At 42.1% G+C, this 11,126-nt stretch overlaps 2 protein-coding genes across 3 annotated transcripts; both read left to right on the top strand.

The window, feature by feature from the left end:
- Positions 1-613: 613 nt before the first annotated feature.
- LOC141040773 (tau-cadinol synthase-like) lies at positions 614-1,061 on the top strand. Its single transcript, XM_073506891.1, has 2 exons — positions 614-754; positions 852-1,061. The coding sequence occupies exons 1-2, from the start codon at positions 614-616 to the stop codon at positions 1,059-1,061; spliced, it is 351 nt and encodes a 116-aa protein (XP_073362992.1).
- Positions 1,062-5,938: 4,877 nt separating this feature from the next.
- On the top strand, positions 5,939-10,271 carry LOC109785764 (tau-cadinol synthase-like). 2 transcript variants are annotated; one of them, XM_073509537.1, is made up of 8 exons: positions 5,939-6,071; positions 6,231-6,246; positions 7,465-7,720; positions 7,973-8,345; positions 8,429-8,647; positions 8,751-8,886; positions 9,047-9,295; positions 9,384-10,271. In XM_073509537.1, the coding sequence occupies exons 1-8, from the start codon at positions 5,962-5,964 to the stop codon at positions 9,672-9,674; spliced, it is 1,650 nt and encodes a 549-aa protein (XP_073365638.1). In that variant the 5' UTR covers positions 5,939-5,961; the 3' UTR covers positions 9,675-10,271. The 2 variants fall into 2 exon arrangements, with proteins under 2 accessions (XP_073365638.1, XP_020199945.2); XM_020344356.4 differs by lacking the exons at positions 5,939-6,071; positions 6,231-6,246 and having other exon boundaries at positions 7,384-7,720.
- The last annotated feature ends 855 nt before the right edge of the window (positions 10,272-11,126 follow it).

Below are 11,126 nucleotides of genomic sequence, written 5' to 3'. Positions count from 1 at the left end.
AGAGAGCGAGCGGGGGAGAGGAGTGAGTGAGTCGGTCGGCTATTCTGATCTGGCCTGGCTGGTTTCGACCGGGCCGGGGCACTAACGGTCGCGAGAAGGGCGTCGTTAGCCGTTAGGGCACGCGTCGGCCTGCCATGTTGGCCAGCCATGTCAGGATAACGGTTAAACTGGCTAAAACGGTGATCAACACGACTTGGTAGTTTTATGTCACAAAATTTGGAATTTTCGGTAGTTATCAGTCATTTTTTTGAAAGTGGTAGTTCTGTGGGACGGTAACCCCTAATGTGGTAGTTTTTTGTCAAATACTCAGAGTTTTACTATAAATTCAGTACTGATTTAGGTACTCCAAGCCCAAGTGAATAGCAAATATCATAATAGCAAAAAACACATGTATATTTCAAAGATTAATTGTCTACAATCATATCCACGACACCGCTATCCAAATCTTTTTTTAACTGCACTATCCAAATCACTAATATGTTTTCCTTTTCTCACTCTTATAATTTCAAATATTGTCAAACAACTATCTCCAAGAAGCCAAATGGTTTCATCAAAATCACAAGCCAAGATTCAATGATCAAGTGAAGGTATCTAGTGTGTGCTCAGGTGGGCCATGGGTATGTGTGTTGGGTTGCTAGTTGGTATGGGTGATACCGCAACCAAGGCGGCACTGGAATGGGCCCTTGGTTGCACTGATGCGGTCAGGGCTTGTGCAGAGGTGACGCGCTCCATGAATGATCTTGCTTCATTTAAGGTACAAAACACATCTCCAAGATTACCACCTCTCCATTGTTTATCCTTTGATCACGATGACACCCCTGATTAAGCATGCATTTGTTTGTTGTTCACAGCATGGAAAGAACAAAAATGATGTGGCAAGCTCCGTGGAATGTTACATCAGTGAGCACGGCGTGGCAAGTGAGGATGCCATTGCCAAGACAGGGTCTCTGATCGAAGATGCATGGAAGACTACGAACCAAGCACGCTTTGAGCTCCCTGAGCTGCTGCTTCCGGCGGTGCAGCGGGTCGCAAATATAACGATCAACATACCTTTCATGTAAGATGACAAGACAGATGCTTTTACGTTCAGTAGCCGTCTTGAGGGGACAATTAAGCGACTGTTCGTCAATTCTATTGAGCTCTAGACATGAGGATGTGGTTCATGAAATCATCCACCGACAGAAGCACCAGCTACCCCGTGCTAATGAAAGATGTATCATGACACTTCATATCTGCTGCACCTTGGCTTGATCATTATCTTTCATGAACAATTTACTATGACTACAATAAGGCTTGCATTATTTGCCATAGTTTGAAATGTGACAAAACGTAGCTTTAGTTTTCTTATCAGGCTTACTGTGCATTATTTGGTGTGTATTTTGTGAACAACACTATGAATTAAATATAAAGGGGCTGTCTAATCATCAGTTGACTGATTTCCATTTCAGTCCAAGTCGATTTTTCTGTCCAATGAGGCGATGACACATCTGTACATTATTTTTAGCGTGGTCCGTTGCAAAAAATCAACTGATTTCAACACTGGTCTCAGTCGGATTTGGCTTGGTGGGCCGCTCACCTCCACCCATGCACCTGCTTGGTTTTTCCCGCCCACCCCAGGCTAACGGTCCGGGTTTTCCTGGGAAAAATCCCGCCACCCCGTACGTAAAAATGCTCAGCAGATGAAAATTGCTATGGTGGCTGGACATTTCTGGAGAGAAAAATGTGTAGGTTCAGAATTGCTAGCAAGGTGCACATTGACACTAGAATCAACTACTGGGACCATACTAGAAATCAACAAAATAAGGCTTCAAGTTTGTCCGAACACAAAACAAAAAGCAAAAAATGAAATATTTTGCTATGATGGCTGAACATTTCTGAAAGAAAAGTAGAGGACAGCCAAACCTGGCAAACATTACTTTGAGCTGCCGTATACAAAACTAGATAGGACAAAATATTAATTTCTGAAGAGATGCATGGATCCCGAATGGGGCCAATAGAAAAATTATCGCTCCTAGAAGAGGGCAGCTTCTAACAAAAGTTGCTGATCTTATAGATCCAATCAACAATTGTTGGGATGAAGATTTGGTAAGACAAACGTTGTGGCCAATTGATGTCCAGAGGGTGCTTGCGACCCCCCTCCCCATGTATAACATATCGGATTTCATAGCTTGGAATTTTACAAAGAATGGACTATTCACGGTTCGTTCTGCTTATCTGGAGGAATGGAAAAAAGCAACAAGGGAGGAAATTGCAACACTCAAATGGCATGGGAGGAATAAATGTCAATACTATTTGGAGCAAGATTTGGAAATTATCTTGTCCAGCAAAAGTGAAGATTTCTATTTGGTGTACCTTACACAGAACCCTCCCGTGTTGTGTTACACTTGCTAATAGACATATGAAAGTTTCGTCCACCTGCCCATCATGTTTAAGCGGACCTGAAGATACTAAACACTTGTTATTTATGTATCAAAAGGAAAAAGAGGTGTGGGAGAAGCTGGGATTGCACGAAGCCATTAGAAAAGCCTGTGCGGTCGATCGTGTGGGAGAGGCAGTACTTGAATTTCTACTTCTGATGCCAGAACACGAGCTATCTACAGTGGGCATACAAAATGTTCGCGAACTGGTCGCTATAACAGCCTGGTATTTGTGATGGGAAAGACGTTCGCTAGTCCATCAGGGGAAGACCCAAGATGCATACCAAATTTCGATGGGACCCCGTGGTATAACGACAAACTATGTTATTGGCCAATCCTCCAGGGCAACAAATAGAATAGAGGGATGGACGAGACCCCCTCTAGGTTTTGTGAAATTAAATGTCGATACTTCTTTCGATCAAGACATGCTTAGAGGCACAGCGGGAGCTGTACTTAGAGATGACAAAGGAAGATTTATTGTTGGAGGGAATTGGAAGATGGATTGTGTGCAGATGTTTTAACAAGGGAAGCCATGGCACTACGTTTTGGCATATTACTTGCATAAAAGGTGGGAAGCAACCGACTTGTTAACTCCGACAATATGGAAGTAATTGACACAATGAAGAATGGAGGACATCCAGCGGGAGCGGCGGCAGCTGTGTTTGATGATTGTTATTTTATGGCTTGTGATTTTCCGTTAGTTAAATTTGAACATTGTAATAGGGAGGCAAATAAAGTAGCTCATGAAATTGCTAGAGTAGCTAAATTTCTTGAGACAAAGGGTTATTTTGAGAAACCTATGAACGATATTGTAAAAAAATTTATAGACGATGTAACCATTATTACTAATAAATAAAGAGGATGTTTTATTTTAAAAAAGATAGGACAACACTGATTGTGACCCTTCAAAAAAGAAATAACAGTGACTGCTGCTTGGAAAATAATAAACAATAAAAATCGACATGACCTTAGGGAAACAATGATTGACTGAGCATTGCCTATCTGGCTCTACACACAGTTCACATAGTCCTACAGGAAAAATAAAAAATAAGAAGACTCAACGATGTGAGCTACAGTTTCAGAGCCACAAAAAAGATGAGCAGTTTTAATATCAAAGAGAAAGACACAGACTGCAAAGGTGAAAAACAAAACTGCAGTTTCAGACTAAGGCCTAGCTAACAGTAATTGTATAGGTCTGTTTTGTCTGAATATTCTTAAGTATTCCCTCTGTCCCATAATGTAAGACTTTTTTGACACTACATTAGTGTCAAAAAACGTCTTACATTATGAAACGAAGGGAGTAATGAACATTCTGAAACCAAAAACAAAGAAAGGAAAATCAATGGGCCCGACATGGCGTGAACCAGAATGATCGAGCACGGTGGAGCCCAAGTCCAGCATGCACGCTATCTTCAAGGGGAGGAAGGTCCTCCATGTGGGCGGCGTCTTCGCAGCCAGAGTGCGCCTTCATAATTTGCGGCGTAAGGTGTTTTCGCCGATACGCTGACCGGAACACAGCGCGCGCGGCTGCTATATCGTAGTATTAATGACAAGCTAAGCCATGGCTCTATGTACAAGTAGTTGACATTGTTAGAGGAGCCAGTTCGTACGCAGCCAGAGAAGGTTTCTGTTCTTACTTCATTATTATCGATCAGGTCGGTCAACTTCAGCTATAGCTGTCAGCCGCAGCCGGCGGAAGTTTATCGGGACTTTGACAGCCGGCGGAATAGCCTTCGCTCATGGCACCATCACCCTGGGCGTTGAAATAGTTACCCATATGTCAATGCTAAAATGCCATCATGTCAGTCTTGTAGTTTTCCAGTTGTCCGAGTTATAGTTACCATCAAAGTGCTCTGTAGTTACACGTCAATTCAAGTTATAATTGCCACCATGGCGCTGATATAGTTTGTCATACTGCAAATGAAATCATAACGTTGGCATAATTATACGTCATCCAAGTTATAGTTATCGACATGGCAATTTATGTATTTACCTTCGGATAGCACACACGCTCTCACACAAACATACATGAACCCTACAATATGTGATGGTGTTGTTCTCCAAAAAATTGCAGACGTAAACAAGACTGGGTAAAAACTTACTCCCTCTGTAAAATAATATATAAGACATTCTAGATCACTAAACTTTTTATGGGAGTGGTCGTGATGAGGAAAGAAGTGATTACACCTGCAACTCTGAAGTAACATCGGAGATCATGGTAACATTTCAAGTGCAAGTTACACGGAGGTACGACCGTACGAGCGCATGATGGATTCGAGATGCCCAAGGGTATATTCAGCCAGGTTGTGTTTGTTGGAATTGGGTTAGGATCCTCTGCAGTACTGTACGGTGTTGTAGTGCGGATGACATGTGGGGCCAAGTCCACTGTACAGCACAGTACAATACTGCAGAGGATCCTAACATGTTGGAATTATGTCTAATGCAGTACACGTTAGGCAGAAATTGTCGAATAAAGTCGTGGATGGTTAGAGTCGATCCTCAAAGCGATCACAATATTTGTCTATGGACTGGTTCGGACGAGTCCACGGACATGGATATAGAAGTCCGTTATCCAATGATATACCTTAAATGTTCGTCTTTGTTAACATAAAAAAAAATAGCCATTCATCAAACGCAAAAGCATGTAAAGCTAACTCAGACACGCTAAAGGTACTCCTTGCCGGACTACTACTGCTAGGATTTCTAGCACTAACACAGGTCATGCAAGCAAACTCTAATGTGTACTACTATACCACATAGAGCTAGCTTCCGCCAAACGCTAGCAAGTTTAGTAGATTTCGCCAAGCTTCACTGGTTGCCAACAGTCAAGTAAACGTTGGGGCTACCGCCAAAGATGAATCACGCTGATTAGTGGTAGTGACTTCCACCACATGAAGCATGTGATTAGTAACATGCTTGCATGCTAATTACCTTCCTTCTGTCAGCTGCGGCCTTCCGTCGTTCAGACGGAGAGAAGAGAAAGATACGTGATGGCTTTTAGTTCGTCATATGGATGTTCAGACTCCCATGAAGCTCCAGCAGGTTTGCTTCCGGTTCGAGGGAAAATAGACAAGCGGACGCATCCTAAACAAATACATGCCCGTGTTGAATAGCAAAGTGTGTCCGGACAGCTCGGTCCTCACATTTGTGTTTGAGGGTCCATGTTGAAGATGCCCTTCATGCTACAGTTTTGAACACCCGTTTTACGGAACTTGAAAAATATATTATACCACCTTTTCATTTATTTTGCATAAAAATTAACAAGACTACTCTGAAAGTAGACGGCTGCGCGTGGGTCTTTGCGTGATTGACAATTCAGCTCGTTCTCCCAATGGAGGCGCGAATTAAGTTGGGTCAGAGGTGTCGTTTTACCTGACTATTCTTTGCGCAGAAAACATTAAATGGTGCCCTTCCCTGTTCAAAGACGCACTTTCCTGGATGAGTGCTCCCGCGCAGCCATGCTGTGTATATATAAGGCCGTCGGCCATTCCAGGTTTTCTCAAAGCCACACCACTACACCAGTTACCAGGCAACACATTTTCACATGGCGTCCCATGATGCTATCACCACCGCCACCGCCACCGCCGCCGTTTCAGAGGTGGCGCCTGTGTTCCATCCCACGGTGTGGGGCGACTTCTTCATCAACTACAATCCGTTACAGGCATGCTTCATCTTGTTACAGCAGTAATAACAGCATCTGGGAGCAGTAATAACAGCGTTGAGCGTAAAAAAGCGTGATTTAACGGCCGGTTAAGCGCTAAGCGCTGGCTGAGGGGCCGCTGCGCGCGCTTAAGCGATAGAAAAGCGAAGAAGGCGGCCCAAAAGTCAGGCGGGAGCTAAAATAGCCCACTTATGTGGATGAAGACTGATCCTGCTGTTGCTACTTGAGTGCTGCTGCCGCTGCTGCCATTTATCTTATATATGCTCATTGCCTCGTTCTAAGACAATATTATGCATTTATGCTTGCTGTGTAAACCACTGAACCTTATCCTTATGTGTTATCTGGCTGTTTGTTGTGGTGTGTGAACCACTGAACCTCAACCTTATGTGCTCTTTCAGATTTTCAGTTACATATGTGCTATATTTCCTGTCTTCTTGTGCATATTATAAAAAAACAGCCAAATTCTGGCCAATTTAAAAAAACGCTTAATCCCGGTTAAGCAGCGCTTAAGCTGCCATTGCTTTAAGTTGTGGCCTTCCGCTCCGCTTACGCTTACTGCTTTCTTGAACATTGGTTGAGATATGCCTGGATTCTGTTTATTGGCTCGCCTAGCTGCACACAAAAATTGATATTAGTATAATACCATCTTCATACAACTAGCCACGCTTGATTGGCATCTTCATCTTAATGCTGTTTCCAAACACTTGAAAAAACACAGGACTATTATTAAGTGATCTTATATATAAATAGTAAAATCATTTGGGAATTACCCTCTACGTGTACACTCTGTAGGGGAGTCAACCGTAATACGATGAAAAGGAAATGCGGTCGATGCTAAAACTCTAACAGTTCCCAGAGGGTGCCAAGGGTTGAAAGAGCGAGCTACAATCTTTCATAGAAAGAAAATAATAGGACTGATGCTTTCTTACTTCATCTTAATATAGGGATGATTTATGTAGCTTCCAATGAATAGGAAACAAGATGACCCATGACATTCGATAACCCGATAAAACTTCAAGATTACATTCAATCACATTTGGAATGTATGAAAAAAATACATATTCAGCACGAATAGTCTTTAATGACACCTCTTCTGCAGATTTTGATGTTACAAGTAACTTGAAACTATCATCTCATGTTTCTTATTGTTTCCCTTTGCAGTTTCTATTTATATTTTAAAATGGGTCAGTCTGTTTTCCTGTTTGCAGAATAGAAAAACGATTATGTAAAAACAATAGTAACAACTGGTGGCTGCAACTTTAACCAAGAACAATCTTTCCTTCGAACGCTATTATTTTCTTCCCTTGTCACATGATTAAATAAATTTCACCATGGACATGGTTTCAGTTAATACTGCATAACATATATTTTGGTAATGCCATGTAGATGTCAGAGGAAAGGATGACAGAGAGGTCCAATCAACTGAAGGAGAAAATAATTGGGTTATTTTCGTGCAGTGCCATAGTTGAGCAACTGTACCTTGTAGACACACTCCAACACCTGAGCGTAGATCAACATTTTCATGAACAAATTGACTCCACATTAAGAAGCACTCATGCTGGTGAATTCAATAGCTCTAGCCTTCATGATGTCGCCCTTCGGTTCCGCATACTGAGGCAGCAAGGCTTTTGGGTTTCTCCAGGTATATAATAATAACAAAAGCTCCTGAAATATTGTATTGTCTGTAAAAAAATCTTGTCGTATGTAAGTAGTTGTTGTTAAACTTGGGAGTTTTTTGCTTGATGCAATTACTAATACAGAAACATTACAAGTTTACAATTCACATCGAGTCACGTAATTAAAAGCAACATATATGCAGGCAATGAAGAAGAGAGAATCACCAATGCTAGCCATATATATGCTCATAAGATGTATCATGTATCTCTTCTTGCAGATGTATTCAGCAAGTTCAAAGACGAAGATGGGGCCTTCCATGTTAACGTAACTAACGACCCAAGGGGGCTATTAAGTCTATACAATGCAGCATACCTTTTTATCCATGGGGAGACAGAACTTGAAGAAAGCATCTCGTTTGCGAGGCGGCACCTCGAATCGATGGAAGGTAAGCTTGAGTACCCATTGGCAGAGCAAGTCAGGCGCGCCCTTCACTTACCACTGCCAAGGACCTTGAAGAGAGTCGAGGCGCTGCATTATATGTCAGAGTACAAACAAGAGCCAATGCACAACTCCTCCATTCTGGAGTTTGCCAAACTGGACTTTAACCTTCTGCAACGTCTCCACTTGAAGGAGCTCAAGGCCCTCTCTAGGTAACATAGCTTTTGCTTTTTCCATAAAATGAGCCTAGCTGCAATAATGTTTTTATAGAACACTAACAAAAGCTCACTTTCAGATGGTGGAAAAATCTTTACAGAGAAGTGGGGCTAAACTACTCGCGGGATCGTGTGGTTGAGTGCTACTTCTGGGCGTATACGGCATACTACGAGAAAGAGTATACACATGCAAGGATGATTCTCGCTAAGATAATCGCAATAATAATAATGACAGATGACACTTACGATGTCCGTGCTACTTTGGTTGAGTGTAAACAGCTCAATGAAGCTATACAAAGGTTGGAGTTGGCATGATGCTGCTTGCATCTTCTTAATTTGAGAATAAAACATGATTCTCAAAATTGCATTCAATGGTGTAGCTAACCATTAGTCTGTATGCAGATGGGAGGAGAGTGCTACTTCTCTTCTACCAGAGTACTTGCAGAAGTTCTACCTCAAGCTCATGAGCACCTTCAAGGAGTTTGAGGACGAATTGAAACCGGATGAGAAGTACCGTGTCGCTTTTAGCACAAAAGCGGTACATCATTCTCATCTCAAACCAAAAGACGACTATTTTGCTTACTTTCTATATTTATTTTCCGTTATCCACGACACCACTATCCAAATCTTTTTTTAACTGCACTATCCAAATCTTTCATCAGAAGTACTAATGTGTTTTCCTTTTCCCACTCTTGTAGTTTCAAATATTATCAAACAACTATCTCCAAGAAGCCGAATGGTTTCATCAAAATCACAAGCCAAGATTTAATGATCAAGTGAAGGTATCTAGTGTGTGCTCAGGCGGACCATGGGTATGTGTTGGGTTGCTAGTTGGTATGGGCGATACTGCAACCAAGGAGGCACTGGAATGGGCCCTCGGTTGCACCGATGCTGTCAGGGCTTGTGCAGAGGTGACACGTTTCATGAATGATCTTGCTTCCTTTAAGGTACAAATTACATGTCCAAGATTATCACCTATATTATTTATCCTTTGATCACAACGACACCCCTGATTAAGCATTTGTTTGTTCACAGCGTGGAAAGAACAAAAATGATGTGGCCAGCTCCGTGGAATGCTACATCAGTGAGTACGGCGTGGCGAGTGAGGTTGCCATTGCCAAGATAGGGTCTCTGATTGAAGATGCATGGAAGACTACGAATCAAGCACGCTTTGAGCTCCCTGAGCTGCTTCCGGCGGTGCAGCGAGTCGCAAATATAACGATCAGCATGCCCTTCATGTATGATGACAAGACAGATGCTTTTACGTTCAGCAGCCGTCTTGAGGGGACGATTAAGCGACTGTTTGTCAATCCTATTGAGCTCTAGACATGAGGATGTGGTACATGCCTGTTCATGAAATCATCCACCGACAGAAGCGCCAGCTACCCCGTGCAAACAAAAGATGTATCAGGACACTCCCAATCTGCTGCACCTTGGCTTGATCATTATCTTTGTGAAATTTTACTATGAATGTAATAAGGCCTGTGTTATTTGCTATTACTTGAAATGCAACAAAACGTAGCTTTAGTTTTCTTACCAGGTGCATTATTTGGTGTGTATCTTGTGAACAATATATGAATACTAGCAAGATGTCCGTGCGTTGCACGGAACATCAAGATGCATTTGTATGAGTAGTTTATCTTGTGAGAGAAAAGGATGAACGAGGGAAGTCCTTATCTGCAAGTGTGGAGAGAAGTGCGGGTATCTTTTTACAAAATTGCCATAGTTTGCTTTCGATCCGTCAGATATAGATCGGACGGTCTATATTACACGATGGCAGGCACACCATCATCACCAACTCGGTCTTTTATAAGAGTAGAGAAAACAGGGACGGTCTAATCATCAGTCGAGTGATTTTCATTTCAGTCTAAGTCGATTTTTCTGTCCAATGAGGCGATGACACATCTGTTCATTTGTTTTTGAGCGTGGTCCGTTGCAAAAATCAACTGATTTCAACGCTGGTCTCCATCGAATTAGGCTTGCCGGACCGCTCACCCCCACCCATGCACCTGCTCGGTTTTTCCCCGCCCGCCAACGGGCAGGGTTTTCCTAGGAAAAATTCCCCCACCTGGTACGTAAAAACGCTCAGCGGATGAAGATTGCTATGGTGGCTGGACATTTCTGGAGAAAAAAAATGTATAGGTTTGGAATTGCTAATAAGGTGCACATCGACACTAAAATCAACTACTGGGACTATACTAGAAATCAGCAAAATAAGGCTTCAAGTTTTTCTGAACACAAAACAAAAAGCAAAAAATGAAATATGAAATATTTTGCTATGATGGCTGAACATTTCTGAAAGAAAAGTAGAGGATAGCTAAACCTGACAAACATTACTTTCAGCTGCTGTATACAGAACTAGATAGGACAACACTGACTGTGACCCTTCAAAAAACAACACTGACTGCTGTATGGAAAATAATCAACGATAAAAATCGACATGACCTTAGGAAAACAATGATTGACTGAGCATTGCCTATCTGGCTGACTGGCTCTACACATGGTTCACATAGTCCTAAATAAGAAGACTCAAGTACTCAACCGTGTGAGCTACACTTTCAGAGCCACGAAAAAAGATGAGAAGTTTTAGTATCGAAGAGAAAGAAACAGACTGAAAAGTGAAAACGAAAACTGCGGTTTCAGACCAAGGCTTAGCTGACAGAAATTGTATAGGTCTGTTTTGTCTGAATATTCCTAAGTAATGAACATTCCTAAGTAATGAACATTCCAAACCCCTGCTATGATTAAAAAAACATTTCTGAAAACACCCATCATGCA

This window comes from Aegilops tauschii, chromosome 2, assembly GCF_002575655.3.
Source record: "Aegilops tauschii subsp. strangulata cultivar AL8/78 chromosome 2, Aet v6.0, whole genome shotgun sequence".
In the NCBI taxonomy this organism is placed as follows: domain Eukaryota; kingdom Viridiplantae; phylum Streptophyta; class Magnoliopsida; order Poales; family Poaceae; genus Aegilops; species Aegilops tauschii.
This window is presented reverse-complemented; position numbering and strand designations above follow the sequence as displayed.